Source organism: Neofelis nebulosa, chromosome 7 (assembly GCF_028018385.1).
Source record: "Neofelis nebulosa isolate mNeoNeb1 chromosome 7, mNeoNeb1.pri, whole genome shotgun sequence".
Lineage (NCBI taxonomy): Eukaryota > Metazoa > Chordata > Mammalia > Carnivora > Felidae > Neofelis > Neofelis nebulosa.
The window spans coordinates 33,921,817-33,946,135 of NC_080788.1; the positions used below are offsets into that span (position 1 = coordinate 33,921,817).

Genomic DNA, 24,319 nt, shown 5'->3' on the forward strand with positions numbered 1-24,319 from the left:
CTAAATGTAGTAAGCTAGACACAAAAGGACAAATATTGTATGATTCTGAGCATATAAAAATCTAGAATACACAAATTACATTGGGATAGAAAGTAGAAGAGAAGGTACTAGGGACTGGTAGGGGAAAGGAGCAATTATCGCTTAATGGGTACAGAGTTTCTGTTTGGGGTGACGAAAGTTTTGGAGATAGTCGTGATGGTTGCACATTGTAAATGTAATTAACGCCACTGGATTGTACATTTAAAAATAGACCTGGCCAGCCAGATGCCCCTGAGTTGTATACTTTAACTGGGTGAACTGTATAGTTAAAAAAATAAAAGAGGCCAATTATATGTGAATGAAAATAAACAATCTGTTATATGCTTGTGGAGTTTTTTTGGAAATGTCATCTCCCATGAGAACTCCTTCCCCCCCCCCCACCCGCCACCACATCCCAAATTCATTTATTCTTTCAGTACAGATATGTCAGATATTATAATGGATGCCAGAGATTAAATAAACAAGATTTAATCCCTGCCCTCAAGATGTTCTCAGTCTTGGTGGCTCAGTCAGTTAAGCGTCCGACTTCAGCTCAGGTCACAATCTCATGGTTTGTGGGTTCCAGCCCCGCATTGGGCTCTGTGCTGACAAGTCAAGAGCCTGGAGCCTGTGTCAGATTCTGTGTCTCCCTCTCTCTCTGCCCCTCTCCTGCTCATACTTTCTCTCTCAAAAATAAATCAAAAAAAAAAAAAAAAAAGTTCTGTCTTGTAAGGAAAACAAAGAAGCAACAGAAGAGGGAGCATCTGGATGGCTCAGTTGGTTAAGAGTCTGAATTCGGCTCAGGTCACAATCTCCTAGTTTATGAGTTCAAGCCCTGTGCTGGGCTCTGTGCGAGCCTGGAGCTTGCTTCAGAGTCTGTGTCTCCCTCTCTCTCTTCCCCCTCCCCCACTTGTGCTCTTTCAAAAATAAATAAGCAAACAAACAAAAAAGAAGCAACCAAAAGAGCCATAAGGAAGGGTCTGCACAGCCAGAAACCCAAGACACACCTTTGACTCCCCATGTAATCAAAACACCCTATCAATAAGTTATCTCCCAGCCACTCTTCCTCTGTGCCTGGCGGACACTGAACATCCACTATCCAGGACTCATTCAAAGCCCCCCCATCCTGAGTGCCATCCTTGACTCTCCTGACCCAATGAAAGTCTGTGATAGTATCCTGGGTTTCCTTTTTTAATTCCAGTTGGTTAACATACAGTGTTATATTAGTTTCAGGTGAACAATACAGTGATTCAACAATGCCATACATCACCTGGGTACTCATCACAACACAGGCATTCCTAATCCCCATCACCTATTTAACCCATCCCCCAACCACCTCCCCTCAGGTAACCATCTGTTTGTTCTGTGTACTTAAGAGTTTGTTTCTTGGTTTGTCTCTTTCTCTTTTTGCTTTCTTCATTTGTTTTGTTTCTTAAATTCCACGAGTGAAATCATATGGTATTTTTCTTTCTCTGACTTATTTCACTTAGCATTATACCCTCTAGCTCCATCCATGTTGTTGTAAATGGCAGGATTTCATTCTTTTCTGTAGCTGAATAATATTCCATTGCATATACATATCAAATCTTTATCCATTCATAAATCGATGGATACTTGGGCTGCTTCCATATCATGGTTATTATAAATATTGCTGCTATAAACATAGGGGTACATGTATCCCTTTGAATTCATGTTTTTGTATTCCTTGGGTAAATACTGGGTTTCTCTTTTATAACAACTCTCAATGCTTGAGATTTACTTGTCCAACATCTACCTTCCTACTGGATGGTAACTACCTTGTCTCTTGTTTACTGCTATGTCCCTAGCACCCTCGTTCTGGGCCTGATATAAAGCACACAGAGGGGCTCTCTCATGTTCTTTTTTCAGCTGATCTGGGGCAGGCTGGGGGTGAGGTGACAACTGACATTCTGCAGTGACAAGGTATGGATGGTTGACGGGCTGATGATATGAGGAATCTGCTCATCTGCTGGGGGACATCTGCCACATGTGATATTCGGTGATACTCTGTTCTTTCTCCCAGTGCTGGTCACAGCCTTCTGTGTTGATTCAGTGACCTGACAGTGAGTTGCTACCTACAATTTGAAAAAATGTAATTAGGAGGATTCATGATGAGAAGAAAAGAGGGTCCAAAATAGAGCCCTGTGAGATTAAGGTTCAAGTAGAGGAGGTGGTGCCTACAAAGATAGAAAGGATCCAGTGGAGAAAGGAAAGGTGGAGAGGACCTAGAGACCAGGGAGAGCTCTTGTTAACATTTGTGAGATGAACACAGCAGCTCTAAGAATCACAACCTGACCAGGTAATGTTCAGATCCAGGAAGTGGCAGGTCTCCACCTTGGGCTGCTTCATCAGAGTGAGAAAGCTCTTTCTCCATGGGAACTCCTTTTAAAAAACTTAGTTTAAATACGTTCAAGGCTGGAGAAAAGCTGAAAAAAAAAACCTGGAAAGAATTCCTACAAAACCTTCACCCAGAGTCCCCAAATATGAAGATTTTACCCCAGTTTATCATTCTTTCTATATATTTGTTCTGAAATATTTTTCAGAAAGTTTCAGACATGAGGGACACCTGGGTGGCTCAGTTGATTAAGCATTCAACTCTTGATTTTGGCTCAGGTCATGGTCCCAGGGTCATGGGATCGAGGCGCATGTCACACTCCACGCTCAGTGCAGAGATTTTCTTTCCCTTTCTCTCCCTTTGCCCTCTCCCCCACTCACACACACTCTCTTTCTCCAAAATTAAAAAAAAGCAAAAGCAAAAAAAATCTAAAAAAAGAAAGTTGCAGGCATGATACCCCTTTACTCCTCAGTAAAATGATCAAAACTAACATCGATACAATACTATTATCTACCTTACCATCCTATTCAAATTTTAACAAATGTCTTAATAACTTCCTTCATAGCAAGAGTCTTTAATTTTAAAACATATAAAATTTTTTTATTTAAAAGAATTTTTTTTAATGTTTATTCATTTTTGAGAGAGAGAGAGAGAGAGACAAAGCATGAGCGGGCATAGAGAGAGAGAGAGAGAGAGAGAGAGACAAAGAATTCAAAGCAGGCTCCAGGCTCTGAGCTGTCAGCACAGAGCCTGATGTGGGGCTCCAACCCATGACTGCAAGATCACGACCTGAGCTGAAGTCAGACACTCAACCGACTAAGCCACCCACGTGCCCCAGGGTTTATCACACTTTTAATATGCCCAAAGGTCGGGGCGCCTGGGTGGCTCGGTTGGTTAAGCATCCGACTTCAGCTCAGGTCATGATGATCTCACATTCCGTGAGTTCGAACACTGCGTCAGGCTCTGTGCTGACAGCTCAGAGCCTGGAGCCTGCTTCGGATTCTGTGTCTCCCCCACTCTCTGCCCTGCTCATGCTCTGTCTCTGTCTCAAACATAAATAAAAACATTAAAAAAAATATGCCCAAAGGTCATCCTTATATTGTGTGTGTTTGTGTGTGTGTGTATAAACTGTGATTATGTTTGATCAATTTTTCTATTAAGTGTTTGGTCTTTTATCCCCCACACCAAGTTTTAAGAGTTCTTGGGGCACCTGGGTGGCTCGGTTGGTTAAGCGTCCAACTTCGGCTCAGGTCATGATCTCACAGTTCGTGGGTTCAAGCCCCGCATCAGGTTCTGTGCTGACCGCTTGCTCAGAGCCCTTCAAATTCTGTGACTCCTTCTCTCTCTGCCCCTCCCCCACTTTGTCTGTTTCTCAAAAATAAATAAACGTAAAAAAAAATTTTTTTAAAAAGAGTTCTTTATATATTAGGGATATTAGCCATCTATGTGATATATGTTGCAAATATATTCATCCGGTATATTATTTCTCTTTGTCTTTCTTTATTGTGCCTTTTGCCATGCAAAAAAAAAAATGTGTGAGTTAATATTTTTATGAGATAATATTTATCAATTTTTATTGCCTCTGGCAATATCTTCTTTTAGCACTTACATGGGTATGTATTTTACATTTAGATTAGATCTCTGACCCATTCGAAGTTTATTCTTGTGTATGATGTGAAGTATAAATCTAATTTTTTTCTTTATCAAAATGGTTATCCAGTTGTCCCAGAACCGTTTATTTAAAAAGCACATCTTGGGGCGCCTGGGTGGCTCGGTCGGTTAAACGTCCGACTTTGGCTCAGGTCATGATCTCACAGTTTGTGAGTTTGAGCCCCGCGTCAGGCTCTGTGCTGACAGCTCAGAGCCTGGAGCCTGTTTCAGATTCTGTGTCTCCCTCTCTCTCTGACCCTCCCCCGTTCATGCTCTGTCTCTCTCTGTCTCAAAAATAAAAAAAAGCTAAAAAAAAAAATTTTTTTTTAAATAAAAATAAAAAAGAGGGAGGGCAGGGTGGGTGATGGGTATTGAGGAGGGCACCTTTTGGGATGAGCACTGGGTGTTGTATGGAAACCAATTTGACAGTAAATTTCATATATTAAAAAATAAATAAATAAATAAATAAATAAAAATAAAAAAAATAAAAAAATAAATAAAAAGCACATCTTTACTCCAGTAATTTGAGACACCATATATTTTATCATATACTAAATTGACAAATGTATTTGAGTCTCTTTCTGGACTTTCTCTGTTCTTTCCATTGGTTTCGCTTCTAATCGTGTACAAGTACTGTACTGTTTTAATTATAGAGGTTTCACTGTATTTTTAATATTTCTTTTCTTTTCTTTTTTAAAATTTGTATCCAAAGTAGTTACCATATAGTGCAACAATGATTTCAGGAGTAGATTCCTTAGTGCCCCTTACCCATTTAGCCCATCCCCCCTCCTACAACCACTCTAGTAACCCTCTGTTTGTTCTCCATATTCATGAGTCTCTTCTGTTTTGTCCCCCTCCCTGTTTTTAGATTATTTTTGTTTCCCTTTCCTTATGTTCATCTGTTTTGTCTCTTAAAGTCCTCATATGAGTGAAGTCATATGATTTTTGTCTTTCTCTGACTCACTAATTTCACTTAGCATAATACTCTCCAGTTCCATCCACGTAGTTGCAAATGGCAAAATTTCATTCTTTTTGATAGCCGAGTAATACTCCATTGTATATATATATACCACATTTTCTTTATCCATTCATCCATCGATGGACATTTGGGCTCTTTCCATACTTTGGATATTGTTGATAGTGCTGCTATAAACATGGGGGTGCATGTGTCCCTTCGAAACAGCACACCTGTATCCCGTGGATAAATACCTAGTAGTGTGGGTCGTAGGGTAGTTCTATTTTAGTTTTTTGAGGAACCTCCATACTGTTTTCCAGAGTGGCTGCACCAGCTCGCATTCCCAGTATTTTTAATATTTCTTAGGATAAATAGTGAACTTCAAAATCTGACAATTTAGATGAAGTGAAAAAAATTCCTTGAAAGACATAACCAGCAAAGCTCAATTAAGAAGAACTAGGTAACCTGTTTAGCTTTATCTCTATTGAAGAAATTGAATTTGTTGTTGAAAAAATTTCTACAAAGAAAACTCCAGACCCAGGTGGCTTCACAGAAACATTCCAACAAACGTTTAAGGATGAAATTAGTCCATTCTCCAGAAACCCTTCCAGAAAATAAAAAAGGAGAGACTATTTCCCCCAAATCATTTATGATGTATAAGAAACACTCATACTTTGTAGAAGGAAATACAAAATGGTTCAACTACTTTGGAAAACAGTTTGGTAATTTCTAATAAAACTAAACATATAATACTACCCAGAAATGCCACTCCAAAGCACTTGATAAGTGAAATAAAAACATGTTTACACAAAACCCTCTAGGCAAATGTTTATAGCAGCTGTATTTGTTTTTTTGATTTTGGGGTTGTTTTTCTGTCCCCCCGCCCCACTCCCCACAGCTGTATCTGTATTAGCCAAAAACTCATAAGTCCTTCAATTGGTAAATGAATGAATAAACTACAGTATAAACATACAATTGAATACTACTCAATAAAAGAAATTCAGACACACGACAACATGGATAAATCTTAAAAACATTATACTAGGTGAAAAAAGCCATTCAAAAGGTTACATAATGTATGATTAATTTAAATGACATTCTGGAAGAGACAGAACTATAAGAAGAAAACAATCAATGACTGCTAGCAATTGGAAGTCGAAGTTGGAATATTCACCAACATAGACCACATTCTTTACTACAAAGTCAAGATGAATTTTTGAGGGTGATTAAGCTGTTCTATACCTTTTTTCCCCTTTTCTTTCTTCAAATGTTTATTTATTTAGAGAGAGCACAAGCAGGGGAGGTGAAAGAGAGAATCCCAAGCAGGCTCTGCACCATCAGCGCAGAACCCCACGTGGGGCTTGATCCCACAAAATATGAGATCATGACCTGAGCTGAAATCAAGAGTAGGATGTTAAACTGACTTAGCCACTCAGACACCCCTAGCTGTTCTATATCTTGATTGTGATGGTGGTGGTGGCTAATTTGACTAATTTCATTTATCAAAAGTCCCAGAACTTTATACTTAAATACAAGCTCTATTATCCTCAAAAACATTAGTCAAAGTTGACTTCAAAGAAAGAATATTATCAGGAATAAAAGAGGGACATTACATAATGATAAAAGAGTCACTTCACTCTTCTGAATGAATTGAGTGAATTTTTAATAAATCCTAAATGTATACACATCCAACAACAGACCTTCAACAAAATATACAAAGTAAAGGTCTTGAACTAGAAAGAGACAAACCCATAATTACAGGTGCATAATTCAATATTTTTCTTCCATTACGAATATCAGTATCTTCTTTGTAAGGATATTAATATTTATATCAATAAGTACACAGAAGAACAATATTATCAAACTTGACCTGACATTTCTAGACTATTCCATCCAATAAGAGAATACACATTCTTTTCAAGGCACATGGAATATTCATCAACATAGACCACATTCTGGGCCTTAACCCAAACCATATAAAGTATGGTCTCTAACCATAATTAGAATTAAACTAGAAACCAGTAAGAAAAAAAAATCTGGAAAAATCCTCAAATATATGGAAATTAATCAATACCTTTCTTAATTGTGCATGGGAAAGGAGAACACAAAGAAAATCTGAAAATATTTAGAATTGTATAAAAGTTAAAATATAACATTTGAAATGTGTATGAACCAGTTAAACACTGCTTAGAGGGAAATGTAAAGTACTAAATGCTTTTAACAGAAAAGAAGAAAAATCTCAAATGGATGATCTAAGTTTCTACCTTAAGAAACTGCAAAAAGAAACAAGAAACTTCAAATTAAACACAGTATTAGATAAGAGCAGAAATCAACAAAATTGAAACAGAAAAGTAATAGAGAAGAGACAATACAATCAAAATCTGGTTTTTTGAAAAGATAATAAAATGGATAAGTTTCTAGTCAACCTGATCAAGAAAAAAAGATATTGAAAAAATCAATAAAATAGATAAATTTCTAGCCAAACTGAACAAGAAAAAAATGATAGACATAAATCAGCAAAATCAGGAACAGAGGGAATATCACTACATATTCTACAGACATTAAAAGGAAACTATAGAAGTATTATGACTTTTATGCCAATAAATTTGATAACTGAGATGAAATGGATAAATTTCTTTGAAAGAAAAACAATACCTAAAACTCTCCCTAAAGAAGTATGTATAGCCTGAATAGCCCAGATCTGTTAAAGAAATTGAGTTTGTAGTTAAAAATCTTCCAACAAAGAAAAACCCAGACCTAGATTACTTCACTGTCACAATCTAGCAAACATTTAAGAAAGACATAACACCGGGGCGCCTGGGTGGCGCAGTCGGTTAAGCGTCCGACTTCAGCCAGGTCACGATCTCGCGGTCCGTGAGTTCGAGCCCCGCGTCGGGCTCTGGGCTGATGGCTCGGAGCCTGGAGCCTGTTTCCGATTCTGTGTGTCCCTCTCTCTCTGCCCCTCCCCCGTTCATGCTCTGTCTCTCTCTGTCCCAAAAATAAATAAAAAAAAAAAAAAAGAAAGACATAACACCAATTCTATACAAAATCTCCAGGAAATAGAAGAGGGAAGAGTCCCAACTTGTTTTGAGACCAGCACAACCCTGATACCAAAAAACAAAACAAAACAAAAACCTATAGATCAACATCCTCATGAACAAAAGTAAAAATTCTTTTATTTTTTTTTTTTTTGTAAAAATTTTTTAAATATTTATTTGCTTTTGAGAGAGAGAGACAGACAGACAGAGTGCAAGTGGAGGAGGGGTAGAGAGAGGGAGGCACAGAATCCAAAGCAGGCTCCAGGCTCCAAGCTGTCAACACAAAGCCTGACGCAGAGCTTGAACTCAAAAACTGAGATCATGACCTGAGCTGAAGTCGGACACTTAACTGACTGAGCCACCCAGGCACCCCCAAATGTAAAACCTCGTAACAAAAACTAGCAAGTTGAATCCAGCAACATAAAAAGGTTAATACATCATAACCATGTGGGGTCTATCCCAGGAATTCAAAGGTTGGTAACAACATTCCAAAATTCATTGATGGAATTCACCATATTGACAAAATAAAATTTGGGGTTATGGAAGCTGGAAATTAAGGGCAGGTTAAGAGGTTATACCCTTAATATTATTTTAGGTCCCTGTGTCACCACTTTGCACAACTCCAAAGGTATCATTTATATTGTAGTCATTGTATTCTACATGAATGATACTCCTGAAATTATAAAATATAGTATTGCAAATGTGTAAAATAGTTGCCCAAAAGGCAATGCGACTTTGAGCTGGACTAAAAGAAATAAAAGATCTAGGTGAAGAGATTTTTATTTTCCAGATGTTTCACTTGGCCCTGTTCACACCTGATATATTCTATTTAGTCCTGAACTTCATATTTCCAAGGGGCCAATGAATTTCACCAGAGAACAAAAGCAATAATGGCAAAAGAGTTCTAGATATTTCACATAAAAAGAGTTGAAGAAACTGGAATGCATATACTATATTTCAATAATTTGCTTATATTCAGGGCGCCTGGGTGGCTCAGTCGGTTAAGCGTCCAACGTTGGCTCAGGTCATGATCTTGCAGTTCATGGGTTCAAGCCCCACATCGGGCTCAGTGCTGACAGCAGGTGGAGCCTGCTTCGGATTCTGTGTCTCCCTGTCTCTTTCAGCCCCTCCCTGCTCGTGCTTTGAGTCTCTCAAAAAAAAAATAAACATTAAAAAAAATTTTTTTTAATAATTTGCTTATATTCTATATGACCTGAAGACTGTCAATTCCTAAGGGCAGAATCTATGCCCTGTCTATCTTTGTATCCCAGATACCTATCACTGGTCCTGGAACTGAGTAAGTACTCATCTATGAGGCGTTCAAGAACAGGAAAAACTAAACTTTAGTAATAGGAACCAGAAAATGGGGAGAAAGGATTGCAAGGGACCCTATAGCACTGTCAAATGTGACACTCTGCCCCACAGTTATCAACTCATTAGCCTGAATTGGTTATGTGCCAATTTTTGATTGGTATATACTAATTACAGCTCTCCTGGACTGGAAGTCAGTCAAACCATGGAATTTGACTCTGGAGGAAGCATGGAAAGAACACTGGAGAGACCATCACAATACCTACTAGCCCCACCTAACCAGCCAAATCACCCCTGCGATTAATCAAAGTGACAGACATCACAGCAATATAATTCTCATGTCCAGAAATGATGTAAAAAAATTAGCAACTATGTTAGATATTAGAATAAACACCTAAATTTCACAAATAATCTAAATTACAGATGTACTGCCCTTTCAATGAAAGATGTATCCCTGAAAAACTCTTTGAAAACCAATTCTGAAGGCAATCACATTTTCCAACAATTTATATTATAATTTCAAAGAGAAACAGAAATGCCCCAAGTAAACTAAACAATATTGTGGTAAAATGAACTGTAAAATTCTTAGCAGACAAAAGGAAAACGCTTTTTGCAAAAGGATGTATTGCCTGGTAACCATAACTCATAATGCAGATAAGAACTATACCCATGACCCTGGGAAAGTCATGTCCCTTCCACTCAGCCTTGGTTTCCTCATCTAGAAAATAATAAACAAATGAGTAAATAATAAAATAGATGGTCTCTTCCGCTAAATAAAAAGATTGGGTATTTTCTAATGCCTGATGAGTTTGTTAGGCATTAGATATGTTTATTAAACATGAGAGAATATCCAATATAGTTAACTACGATCTGATGCAAACCTTCCTAAGACTGTAAGTTAATATATAAAGGAATTCTGTTCCTCTAAATAAAATATAACATATCTCTATCAGATTTTTAAATGCAGCTCTTTACAGTATATATACCCTTACTTCATCTTCACAGACTCAATTTTTATAAAACCTCATACTTATTTAACATATACATGAGATTATGTGAGGCCTGATAGGTACTCTGGGAACTTGAGAGTGGTTTTTCCACACGCAGAAAATTAATACACACTTACATAATAATAAGGCACCATTTAACACATTTTACAGGCAAAATCAATCCCATAATATCTAACAACTCCATAAAATAAAAGCTATATATGGCAGAATAGTTAAGACTATTACTGCTTTCCCCCAAAACTCATTTTTAAAAGCTCTAAGCATATAGAAGAATCAATAGAAAATCTGTGCAAATATACACACACAGTGAAACTGCACACCAACCTTTTTTCAGTCGAGGTTTCTGAGATTCAGCAGATGCAGGAAACTGAGTTCTCTGAAAAGAAAGAAATCTACGTTAAAGCACCACCATAAACCTTGCTAACTTAAAAAAGCATTCAAATAACCATAATCAGTAGCTCTCCAATCATGCAATTAATCCATTAACTACATACAGGTACAAAGAATTTTTAACGCAGTTTAAAAAACAAATGTCAAGTCATAACTTTTGCTATCCAAACTATTAATAACACATATGCATATTTATAATGCATATTTAATGTGTAATGTATAATTATAATGCATAAAATGTGCACAAATAAATGTACTAAGCTCTGGACACTACACATTAGGATTATACTTAATGTCATATAGCTTAGCAACCAAAACAAAATAGTAGTAACTTTGACAAAAGGAAGTTTATGCAGTTATCAATACAGAAATTGCCTAGCACCCGATTCTAGGAGGAAGGTTTTTTTTTTTCTTTTTAAGTGACATTATTGAACATAATAAATACGGTCTTATACCATAACTTTGCAGAAAATATTCAGATGGATTTTTCTTCTATCTACCTCCTATATTATATATGATATAGTAAGATATAAGCAAAAACAATGGCTGAGAAAATTTCCAGAAGTAATGTTAGATACTAATCTTTAGATTCAGAATGCTCAACCAATCTTGACCAGGTTGAATGAAAATAAATCCACGCTTGTCTACATCACAAGGACCTGCACTAGAGATAATAAGAAGTTCTTAAAAGCAACCAAAGGAAAAAAGTATCATGAGCTAACCTACACAGAAAGGACAATTAGATTGACAGCTGATGTCTCAACAACTAAAAATGGGAAATAATATCACATAAAGACATTATAAGAAAAATCGCTCCCATGTTTCAGGTGCTAAGTAAAATGAGTGTTAATCTAAATACAAGGTCAGCAAACTATGGCCCACAGGGCAAACAAATCCAGCCCATTTTTATATGGCCCACAAACTAAGAATTTTTTTTACATTTTTAATAGTTTTTAAATTTTTTAATATTTTGTAACACCTGAAAATTACATAAAATTCAAATTCAAGTGTCTATAAGCAAAATTTTATCAGAATACAGCCACACACACGTTTATATACAGTCTATGGTTGCTTCCACACTATAAATGCATAACTGAGTTAACTTGTGACAGAGCCTCGCCCACAAGCCCAAAATATTTATTACTGGCCCTTTACAAAAACAGTTTGCCAACTCAGATCTAAACTATTACACCTCAAAACTAATTTTGGGGGTTCCTGTTTGGCTCAGTCGGAAGAGCATGTGGCTCTGGATCTCCGGGTCATGAGTTTGAGCCCCATGTTGGGTGTAGAGATTACTAAATAAATAAACTTAAAAAAAAAAAAAAAAAAACAACTCTCAAGAACAATGGCAAATAAAGACTTACAGACAAATAAAATTTGAGAGTTTTAGACTCATTAAATAAACTTTAAGGGGTGCCTGGCTGGCTCAGTCGGTACAGCATGAGACTCTTGTTCTTGGGGTTGTAAGTTTGAGCCCCATACTGGGTGTAGAGATTACTTAAAAAAAAAAAAAAAAATTTAAAAAAACTTTATAATTTTAGGAAAAAGGAAAATAACCCCATAATGAGAAGGTGGAAGGAGCAAAGGAATTGGTAAAATACATAAGTATTCTAAACATCTACTGACTGAATAAAGCAAACAAAAGTATAATCTGTAAACAACAATATCATGAACTGGCAGAAGGCAATGGGATGGGTAATAACGCATTTGATAATCCCTACATTATTCAGTTTTGAGTTTGAACTTTTAGTTAAATATGTATTAAAAAATGGGTACTCACTAAAGGAAGACTAAAGAATAGAGTATATAACCTACAAGTAATGAAATGAGAGAGACAAAAAGAAACTCAGCAAAAAAAAACAAACAAAAGAAAATGAAGGGAAAAAAATGAAATTCTCCAGTTAAATGATCAGGATGGATGTTTTTTAAAATCTTGATGAATGTTACTTCTATAAAGACACATCTAAAACATAAAGGCAAAGAAGGGGCACTTGTTGGTTAGGCATCCAACTCACAGTTCGTGACTTCAAGCCCTGTGTCGGGCTCTACATTGACAGTGCGGAGCCTCTCTCTCTGCCCCTCCCCTGATCTCTCTCAAAATAAATAAACTTTAAAAAAAAATTAAAAACTAAAACATAAAGGCAAAGAAAAAGTAAAAAGATACATTAGGAAAATAGAAATGAAAATAAAGCTAAAGTAGCAATATTAACATTAAACAAAACAGACTTCAAGAGAAGAAGTTTTAGGGGTGCCTGGGTGGTTCAGTTAGTTAAGTGTCCGACTCTTGACTTTGGCTCAGGTCATGATCTCGTGGTTGTGAGATAGAGCCCCACTTTGGACTCCACACTGGGTGTGGAGCCTGCTTGGGATTCTCTGTCTTCCTCTGTTCATCTCCCCCACCCCCCCCCCCCACCCAGAAAAGAGGAAAAGAATTAGCAGGAAAATGAAAATGAATTAAAATAGATGGAAGACTAAAATGGACAAGGCAAGGGGTGCCTAGGTATTGCAGTGTTGGTTAAGCATTTGACTCTTGATCTCAGCTCAGTTCATGATCTCACGATTTGTGAGATCAATCCCCACATCAGGCTCTGCACTGATGGTGTGGAGCCTACTTGAGATTCTGTCTCTTCTCTCTGCCCCTCTCCGGCTTGTGCTCTCTCTCAAAATAAATTGAAACAAACAAACTTAAAATGGACAAGGCAAATTTAAAAACCTTTAGGAAAAAACCTCTACAAAAAATGATAGGATAGGGAAGGATTACTTCAATAAGATATAAAAGCACAACCCAATTGAGAAAAGATCTAAATATTCACTACATTAAAATTAAGAAATCCTGTTTCAAAAAGGAAGTGATAATAGAAAACTAAGAGAAGATATATGCAATACAAAACCAAAAAAAAAAAAAGACAAAGGATTAACAGCCAGAAACTACAAATAACGACCAAAAATAAATACATAAAGAAAAGAGTAAAAAAAAAAAAATGAGAAAAACAGTGAAGTAGAAAAACAAGTAAAACATTTGAAAGAGGCACTGCAGAGAAAAGGAAAAGAGACAACCAATGATGCTCCACCTCATTAACAATCAGGTAAATGTCAGTTAAAATCACATTACGAGGCACCTGTGTGGCTCAGTCAGCTAAGCATCTGACTTTGGCTCAGGTCATGATCTTACAGTTTGTGAGTTTGAGCCCCACATTGGGCTCTCTGCTGTCATGCAGGGCCTACTTCGGATTCTCTCTCTCTCTCTCTGCCCCTCTCCCACTCACGCTCTCCCTCTCTCTCAAAAATAAACAAACATTAAAATAAATAAACAGGGGCGCCTGGGTGGCTCAGTCAGTTAAGCAGCTAACTTCGGCTCAGGTCATGATCTCGAGGTCCGTGAGCTCGAGCCCCGCGTCGGGCTCTGTGCTGACAGCTCAGAGCCTGGAGCCCGTTTCAGATTCTGTGTCTCCCTCTCTCTGACCCTCCCCCATTCATCCTCTGTCTCTCTCTGTCTCAAAAATAAATAAACGTTAAAAAAAATTTTTTTTAATAAATAAATAAATCCTTTAAATAAAATAAAAAATAAAATAAAATCACATTAAGATTTAATTTCATATCCACTATACTGACAGAATTTAAAGCTATAACAATATCAAGGATGCAAGTAACAGGAACTGATGGTAGACGCATAAATTGTTATAACCACCTGCGAGTTTCCCACAAGTAATGAAGTTGAAGATGTCCAATATACAATGTACAATTGCAATGTACAATATAAATGAGCCTCAAAACCACGCTAAGTGGGGGCGTCCTAGGTGGTTCAGTCAGTTAAGCATCTGACTTCAGCTCAGGTCATGATCTCACAACTCATGGGTTCAAGCCCCACATCAGGCTCTGGGCAGACAGCTCAGAGCCTGGAGCCTGCTTCAAATTCTGTGTCTCCCTCTCTCTCTCTGCCCCTCCCCTGCTTGTGTTCTCTTCCAAAAATAAATAAACTTAAAAAAAAAAAAAAGCATGCTAAGTGAAACTCAGATACATTAAGACTACATAGTGTGTGATCACATGAAATTGCAGAAAAGGCAAAACGTTGGAGACAGAAAGCAGATCAGCGGTCAGCTGGGGTGAAGAGTAGAAAGTGGTTGCAAATGGACACAAGGGAATTTTTTGGAGTGATGGAGGTCAGTGGATTGTGGTGACAGTTGTACAAGTATATAAATTTACCAAAACTGATCAAACTGTACACTTAAAATGGGTAGATTTTATGGTATGTGTATTATACCTCAACAAAGCTGTTTTTATTTTTTTTCAACAAAGCTATTTTTACTTTTTGTTTTATTTTAAAGTTTATTTATTTCTTTTGAGAGAGAGCATGCACGTGCAAGTAGGGGAGGGACAGAGAGAGGGAGAGAATCCCAAGCAGGCTCTGTGCTGTCAGTGCTCAATCCCACTAACAGTGACATCATGACCCGAGCAGAAATCAAGAGCTGGAGGCTCAACTGACTGAGCCACTGAGGCACCCCTAATCTTAAATAAAATACAAATGCCCAGTCCCCAGTTTTCCTAAGGAACTAGTAATAATCTTTGGTAGTTTAGGTAGCATATTCGAAATTCTGTGTGTCCCACACTGGCCTAGTTTTACTCCATTTTAGTGGGATGTCTCCTGGCCTCAAGGCCTTTACAACAGCATTCTTAGATTTTTACTTATGCATTTGTTCAAACTTCTGTTAAGTCTTCCAGTCTTCTCTCCCTCACATCTATATATCTGTGTCTACAGATCTATGTAGTTTTTCTTTGTGTCACAAAATTAAGATCACACACTATACACCTGTTTAAAAAAAAAAAAAAAAGGCCCAAAATGGAGTTGTTTATGCTAAGTCCCATGTCAACAAACCAAGACTTAATTATTCTTTCTGCCTCTTCCAGAACAGAATCCTAAACCAGTCAATCAGAAATCGCCCAATCAGTACTGGTGAGGTAATATGCCTGATAGACAACCCCGCCGCCCCCGCCATCACCTAAAGGAAAGTGATCTTGCAATAACCAACCTTCTTGTCTAGTATAACCTCCTTATTCCCACTCCTTTCTACCTATGAAAACCTTTCATTTTGTACAGCTCTTCGGAGTTCCTGTCTGCTAGAATGAATGCCGCCTGATTCATGAATCATTGAATAAAGCCAATAGGAGGACCTTTGAAGTCTACTCAGTTAAATTTTGTTAACACTGCACTCCGCATCTAGCTTTTGAAAAATGTATAGCATCCATGTCAACATATATAGTTCTTTAAGTTTTATTTATTTAAGTAATCTCTACACCCAACATGGGACTCAAACTCGGGACCCTGAGATCAAGATCTCATGGTTTGTGAGATTGAGCCCTTAATCAGGCTCCAAGCTGACAGCACAGAGCCTGCTTGGGATTCTCTCAAAAGAGCTGCACTCTCCTTTGAGTCAACCAGGTACCCGTATGGTTCTGACACTTTTTAATGCCTGCATAATACTCCTCAGGGGGCTGGGTGGCTCAGTCGGTTAAGCCTTGGACTCCTGGTTTCAACTTAGGTCATTATCTCACTGTTCCTGAGATGGAGCCCCACGTTGGGGTCCTCGCTGATGGTGCAGAGCCTGCTTGGGATTCTCTCTCTGCCCTCCTCCACTTGCACACTCACGCTCTGTCTCTCAAAATAAATAAACTTTAAAAACATATATTCCTCAGAATGGAAGTATCAGAAGTCATCTATTACCCTATTTATGGGCATTCATCTTGTTTTCAGTATTTTGCCACTGTAAACAATACTGCAATGAATACCCTTATAGTTTATGCTTATGTTTTGCTTTTATTTCAATGGGTTACAGGTCTGTTGACTGAGTGAAGGAGACTGTTGGGCCCTTTTAATTTTATTACAACATATCAGATCACTCCCAAAAAGGCCAGAAATTCAAATTTCCATGCAGTGGTAACATGAAAAGATGAAATTAGTACAAATATGACACTGCTAGCAATAAACTTGACAATAATGAAAATAATCAGTTAACTTCAGGCTCAAGTGCTACAGTCATGTTGAAACAGCCATTCTCTTTAAAACACTAATAGACTCTAAAATTCTAAATTCTAAAATCACAGAAATCAAGTTCATATTCTGTTTATGAACACCAATCTCTCTGCCTGCAACCAACACAGGAGAATAAACTCTATTTGTAGCAGTGTCGTGTTACCATTACACCTTACATTTAAGATTATGTAGTTGAAGTATTTCCTTTGATGTTTCTAATATCTAAAACCTAGTAACACCTACCATGCTATTGAATTTTTTTTTCTTTTTTTTTTCTTTCTTTCTTTTTTTTTTTATTTATTTTTGGGACAGAGAGAGACAGAGCATGAACGGGGGAGGGGCAGAGAGAGAGGGAGGCACAGAAGCGGAAACAGGCTCCAGGCTCTGAGCCATCAGCCCAGAGCCTGACGCGGGGCTCGAACTCACGGACCGCGAGATCGTGACCTGGCTGAAGTCGGACGCTTAACCGACTGCGCCACCCAGGCGCCCCTTTTTTTCTTTTTAACTTGAGGCTTAACAAAAGTCTTTGCCTTGGGCCTCCTTCTCTGTACTGAGTTGTACGATTACACTAAAAATAATTTGACTTCTCTAGAAATGAGAACAGAAAACAAGTCCCCCTGACAGACATTGGTCTTGCTCTTCAAAAGCCAAAACCAAATCGTAAAACAGTCAGCCAAAACCTGCTGTGTTTGTCTCCCACGTTTTGTCTCCCATGTCTCCCAGGGCGTTTTTCAAAGGGCAGTAAATTCCAAAATAAATAAATAAAGTCATTCTAACAAATGCGAGGACCATGCTTTGAAACCCAACGCTAAAACAAAGTAGACAAGGTTTCACGCTAACTTTACAGAAATCAGATCCAATTATAAATATATACACCTCACAAACAACTACCACTGGGTGATCCCGCATTCATCTGGGTTACTTTGTAAGAGCAGCTCTGCGGAGTTTAATCAATGCCTTAACTCAAGCCTCAGCTGAATCCCCAAACAGCACTATTCCTAAACTTAATCACAACAGAGAAAACATGGTCCCGACCCACCGGCAGAAGGCAGTGACGCCGAAAGCTTCGAAGCTTAGTCATATTCAATCCCTAATCCAAGGGATTAACACAATTGTCTCTGCACAAATGGTAGTGCTTCCTTTCCAAACCTCGTGAGACAGAGAAGATGGGACTAGCAAAAGAGCCATTTCTGATGAATATCTCCCTTCTCCGTCCGGCGCACCCCAAGAAGGACTCCAATCCTAGCCCAGGCCCAGCACTGCAAAGAATTCAGCCTTGCCCCAGGCGGACCAGCTCCCTTGAGGGAGTCCGTATCGCCCCGCGCACCCCGAGCAGCTCCAGAGCCGGCTCCGCACTTCCCCAGGGGCAGCTGCGTGGGACACGGGTCGCCCGCAAGCCTAACACGCCACTCTGCTCCGCCCGGCCCGGCCCGGCCCGGCCCTGCCCCGCCTAGCGGCCGGGACCCTAAGGAGAATCTCTACGCTCACCGTCGCGAGTCTCTCCTCAGCCATCTTGGCCCCACCCACCACTTCCCGGCCGGAAATTGGCCGTCTCCCAGACAACCAGGCAAACGGAAATGGTAGGAGGGGCCTGAGCGGGGAAGGAAATAGATCGGGGGGTTGAACGTCTCGTTTGAGAGGGTTTTCGGGGAACCTGGAAAGGGTTGGGTCTCGCTCCACTGAAGTGGCGGTGATCGACCCGGTGAAGGAATGCCTAGGCAGTTCTCTTCATCCGGGGCAACCCCATCACCACTCCCACGCCGTTGTCTTGGAAACTGCTGGAGAAACCCGGGGCCTCGCTGGCTGGAACTGCCGGACACAGCTGGGAAGGCCGCGCAGTCCTCCCGGCGCCTAGCCCTGCCCAGTACCGACGCCACTTTGCGTTTATTTCAAGCCTTCCGGGAATTCCGGTCCCCAAACACTAGGGCAGAGAGCCCCGTTCTAGACATTCATAAAAATCTCCTTTCTTAGCTGTCACTGTCCAACTGAGGTATTCGCCTCATCAGCCCCCCCCTCTTGTTTACGCCAGAATTTGCAAACCCGCTGCCGGTAGGCTGTGTTGGAGCAAGTCTTGTTTTGATGGGAAATAATTTTTTTAAAAAGGAGATTTCGCAGGAAAGCCAGAAACCCGGCCTCGGGGGCATATAAACATCCGACAATGGGCTTCCATTCCTAAATGGCAATAAAACGGATCTGAAAAACGTTGCAACTGAAGATAGGTTCGCCATGTTGCCACAGTCCATGTCCTGGCACACTTCAGCCGTTTGACATTACCCATCCGGCCCCTGGTATGGTGAACTAAATGATTAGTCTTTTTGTGAGTGATCGTGGAAATAGGTGTGGGCTTTGGAGTCAAACATAGCTGTGAACTTGACTACTGCCTGACATGAGCCAATCATTTTGGGTTTCATTCATCCCTAGTACCTGGAACTAACTATGTAATGAACACAACTATAACAGGATCCCGGCACCCACAGCACCAACCTTAAAGTAGAGAGAGGAAGTCAGACAATAATACAAGCAAAATTTATGAACAAACAGTTCACTAAATAAGAAATACAAATGGCTGTTAAACATGAAAATACAACTTTGCAAGGAAGAAAGAACATGCGAATTAAAGTTTCCAAGAGATACTTTACACCTCTTACATTGGCAAAGAAAAAATTTCACTAACATAGTTGTGAGGAAACATGCATTCTTCATCTGTGGCTAGTGAGAATGTGAATTGATACAACCTCCATTGAGAGCAGTTTGGAAATAACTACCAAAATTTAAAATGCGCATAAACTTTAATTCCCTTATTTCAATTCTAGGATTTTATTCTATAGGTATATTTGTGGGAAATGACTTTACATACAAAATTATTCAATGCAGCATTGTTTGTAGTAACCAAAGCCTGAAAACAACCTCAATGCCTAATGATTGAGGTTAAAAATTTATGGTAAGTCCATATTATCTGGCACATGAAAAAGAGGCAACTATTTACATATTGTCATAAAAGAATTGCCAAGATACATTATTAACAGATAAAACCAGAGTGCAAAAAATGTATATAATATCTGTTAAATGAGGAGAAGGAAAAAATCAAGAGGAATATTATGTATATAATTGCTTGTGTACTCAGAAAATATCTCTGGAAGTATATTCAAAATGCTAAACTTGTAAGGAGAACAACTGGAGAGCAAAGGGACAGGGAAGAGAAGAGACTTTTTGTTCTATACCTTGTGTACAATTTGAATTTTGTATCAAATGGATGTATTACCTATTCCAATTAGAGAAAAATAAAATTAAATGAAAAGAACTACATAACTATGTAATTAGAATCATGGTAAGTGCTAATAAGAAATATAGAATAGAAAAAGTAAATAACAGGGAGATCCAATATAGACTTGCTTGGACAGAGAAGTTTCTCTGGGTAAGAGATTTTAAAATGAAATCTAGGGGATAAGGCATTAGCTTGGGGAGGGGGCTGAGGAAGGGGGCAGGCCTGGGAAGAATCCTAAGGCAAAAGAAGAGTTTGTGCAAAGGCCCTGAGGATGGAAGAAGTTTGGCCAATTTGTAGCACAAAAAGACCAGTGTGGCTAGAAAGAAGAAAGGGGAAGGGAGTTGTTTACAAGAGGTGGAGAGGTAGGAGAGACTAGTGGTGTAGATCCACAGAGCTCACATGAGGGATTTTATTCTAAGGGGATTGGGAAGGCACTAGAGAGTTCTGAGCAAAGAGTGACATGGTCAGAATTAACATTTAAAGAGTTCCTGTTAGGGGCGCCTGGGTAGCTCAGTCTGTGGAGAATGTGACTCTTGATCTCGGGGTTGTGAGTTTGAGCCCCATGTTAGATGCAGAGATACTAGAAATAATAATAAAGTTTAAAAAAATAAAGAGTTCATGTTAGCTAATGAGTGGAAAATGAATCAAGAGGAGGGACAAGAATTGATCATCTAGGAGAGACTAAAGGATATTGCAAACAAGATTTGATAAAATCATTCACTTGGACTAGAGTGATGACAAAAGAAAAGGAGAAAAAGTAAGTGGATGGTAGGAGGTAAAACAAATTTCCCATGGTGTAGAATTGGATATGGGAGAATGAGAGAAACGGGGATAGATATCACAGGAAAATCACTAGGTTTCTAAATTTAAAAGCAACTAGATGAATAGTACTACCAATTACTGAGATGGAGAGTCTTTGGAAAGCAGATGTTTTTAAGAAGCTCATGAACACACTTCCCAGTATATAAAATCTCCCTGAAAGGGGTCCTATCAGGACTACCTGACATTCTTTATGCCTGTGTTACTAAGTAAACAGATGTTGTTATTGTCGTACGTTTTTATCTCTCTCCTTTGATCCCTTTCTCATAGGAGAAAGATGGAGCACTTTCTGTCCAATGGCCTTTTTCATAAGAAAGCATGTTGGTTTCTCAAATTGCAATAACTAAGCATAATGTGCTTTAATTACATAGGTAATTAGAAACAAATTCCTCAAAAAACATAACATCTTCCCAGGAAGATCCCAGAATCACATAGACACTCTTTCTTATACAACAAATCAGGCTTCATTTCCCTTAGAAATCCTCCTTGGATGTAATTTTGCTTATCAGGATCATTTCAGTCATATAGCTGGTTAAAGCATTCCAAACAAAATGACATTCCTCTTTTTCTCCCCCATGGTGGGGCCTGGGGAGGCAGGACAGGAATCCCCAATATATGTATAAGGAGTTATACCCCCCCCCAAAAAAAAAGGAAAAGGAAAAGAGGAGGGAAGAAAGGACGGAAGAGAGGGAGGGAAGAAGGAAGACTGATAGGGTCTAACAGCAAGCTTTGTTCTGATGCCACCTACTAGGCAACCCTCTAGCACCTTATGCCTCTTGTATGATACTGGTCCTCCCAAAACTCATACCACCAACTCGTAAGGGCCCAGCCAACACCTGGGGAAACACTATAAAATAATATGGAGCCTTCATGAAGCACTTTTTTAAATGTTTATTTTAGAGAGAGAGAGAGAGAGAGAGAGAGAGAGAGAGAGGGAGAGAGAGAGAGAGAGAGAACAAAGGAGGGGGCAGAGACAGCAGGGGAGGCAGAGAATCCAACCTGTCAGCACAGAGCCCAACACGGGGCTTGAACCCACCAACTATAAAACCATGACCTGAGCCAAAGTCCAACACTTAACCGACTGAGCCACCCAGGCACTCCATGAAGCACTTTAAATATACCCATTCCTATACATATACTCAACATCAAAAGAATATATACTGCATTGTGAGAAAAAATACTGGCAACAACTCAAATGTCCATCACCAGGGATTGTTTAAATAAACCAAAGTACATCCATGCTAACACATAATTATAGCCTGTAAAAGGCTTTAAGATGGTGAAATAGTTATATGGAAAACAAAAAGTGTAAAAAATATAGTATGCTTCTATTTCTTCAAAATAAGGTGGCAAGTGGAATATTCACGTTGTGTGAATAGAATTTTGAGAAGAAATCACAAGAAACTGGTAATGATGTTTGTCTCTGTAACATCTGTAACAGAGAGGGTGGAGGGGGAAATAGAATGGGAAGATGACTGTTTTTCATTGTTTACCATTCTATAAAATTCGAGTTTTTATTATCCATTTATTTTTAATTTTAAAAACCAGTTAATGAAATATGTAAATGAAACCATTTTGAAAACTCTCATTCCTGGAATTCACTTCTGATTTGGATGTTGAAAAACACAAGAGGATATAGCTCCCATCCTAGCAAACAAAAGGACAGTTTAGCTAGAAGACCAAAAAACTTTTAAACTCATCAGAAAGATAAGGACATAAACATAAATGAACCAACCTCCAGAAAGTGCTAAGTCCTTCAGAAGAGAGAAGAGCCCTATAGCAGCTCATATTCCTGGCTGAACTATGCTGGGAAGAGGAATCCACAATAGGGGAATAAAGAGAAACCAGTTGATATTTAACAAAATTTGAACAGACCCGTAGAGACTAGCATGACATAAGCATCTATAGGACCCAAATCTACAGAGAAAGCCTACATCCATTCACCAATCTTAGCTTTTGGATCTTAACCAACTACAGGGAGGTAAGAGACTGAAAAGTGGGAGTAGGGTAGATAATAGGAATTGAGACAGATCAGTCCTGTGTTTGAGGTGAGTAGAGCCTCTCCCAAGTGCAAGATACCCTTTAAAAATGAATGAGCAAGGCAGGAGCACTGAGAAACCCTTCAGAGGCACTCTTGAAGGCTAAGAGTGGGGCAGGGATGCTGAGAGACCCATCCCTGAAGCACTGTGGACATTATTCTTCAAAAGACTAAGGGTAGGGCATGTATAGGAACTGACAGAAATATCTTCCCATGACCCATCCCAGTGACCAAAAAAACCTGGCAGCTACGTCAGTTTGTCCACAGTTTCCACGGGAAAGGGGAGATCTCTCACATTTCCAAAGATTGATAACTTGGCTGTGAAGCAAAGTTAGATCTCTGCAATTTTGCCAATGCCCCAAACTCAGAGCTTATTGAAGGGAAATTTCTGACTCTGTCTTCAAAATCGTTTGAAGCTAGTGGTAAACCAAATCAAACTAAAGCCACAATAAAGCCCAGATCTGGGTCAGATATACATTAGATTTACTGAGCCACTACTCAAGTAGGCTGAAAGAAAAATAGGCATGCCTCATCTTGAAGGTAAGAATATTTTCTTCAGTTTCTCCTGTTTTTTACACAAAATGTCCAGCATACAATCAAGTCAAAGACATGTGCAAAAGCAAGAAAATGAGATCTACCATAACAGAAGAAAGGTTCAATAGAAGCAGCACTAGAGACAACCTAGATGTTGAATTATCAGGATCTTTAAAAATAACTGTGATTAGGGGCACCTGGTGGCTCAGTCAGTTAGGTGTCCAACTTCGGCTCAGGTCATGATCTCACAGTTTGTGGGTTCAAGCACCACATCAGGCTCTGTGCTGACAGCTCGAAGCCTGGAGCTTGCTTCGGATTCTGTGTCTGCTTCTCTCTCTCCCCCTCCCCTGCTCATCCTCTGTCTCTCCCATCTCAAAACTAAATAAACACTAAAACAAAACAAAAAAACAAACAAAAAAAGACCTGTGATTAAAACGCTAAAAAAAAAAATCTGGTGGGAGCCAAATACTGGAATTGATAAGAGTTTTTGAAATAGTTGTGATGAAAATTCTAAAAAAAAAAAAAAAAAAATCTAGTGGGAATGTGGGCAACATCCATGAAGAAAAGGGGGAAATTTTAACAGAAACATGTAACTGTACAAACATAATGAAATGCCAGAAACGAAAAATACAACATCAGGGGTGCCTGGCTGGCTCATGGAGTATGCAACTCTTGATCTGAGGGTCATGAGTTCAAGCCTCACACTGGGTGTAGAGTTTACTTAAAAAAAAAGTTTGTTAAAGAAAGAAAAGTATATCAGAAATAAAGAATTCCTTAGATGGAGTTAGCCGGAAAGCATTAGGGAATTTGCTAATGGAAAAGCTAAATGGAAAGTATCCAAACTGAGAACAAAAAGAGAAAAGAATGGGAGGAAAATCATCTGAGATCTGTAGGATAATATGAAATCATC

General features: G+C 38.8%; 1 protein-coding gene across 2 annotated transcripts in view; it reads right to left on the reverse strand.

The window, feature by feature from the left end:
- The window catches only part of BBS4 (Bardet-Biedl syndrome 4), a 56,805-nt gene extending 38,484 nt beyond the window's left edge, over positions 1-18,321 (reverse strand). Inside the window, exons 1-2 of one of the 2 annotated variants that reach the window (XM_058737125.1) lie at positions 18,242-18,321; positions 10,660-10,711 (exon numbers count right to left, since the gene is read on the reverse strand). In XM_058737125.1, the coding sequence (XP_058593108.1) occupies positions 10,660-10,711; positions 18,242-18,265 (76 nt within the window). In that variant the 5' untranslated portion in view covers positions 18,266-18,321. Of the gene's footprint in view, positions 1-10,659; positions 10,712-17,792; positions 18,066-18,241 lie in introns of those variants that run through there. The other variant, XM_058737124.1, reaches the window with a different exon arrangement.
- Positions 18,322-24,319: the final 5,998 nt, after the last annotated feature.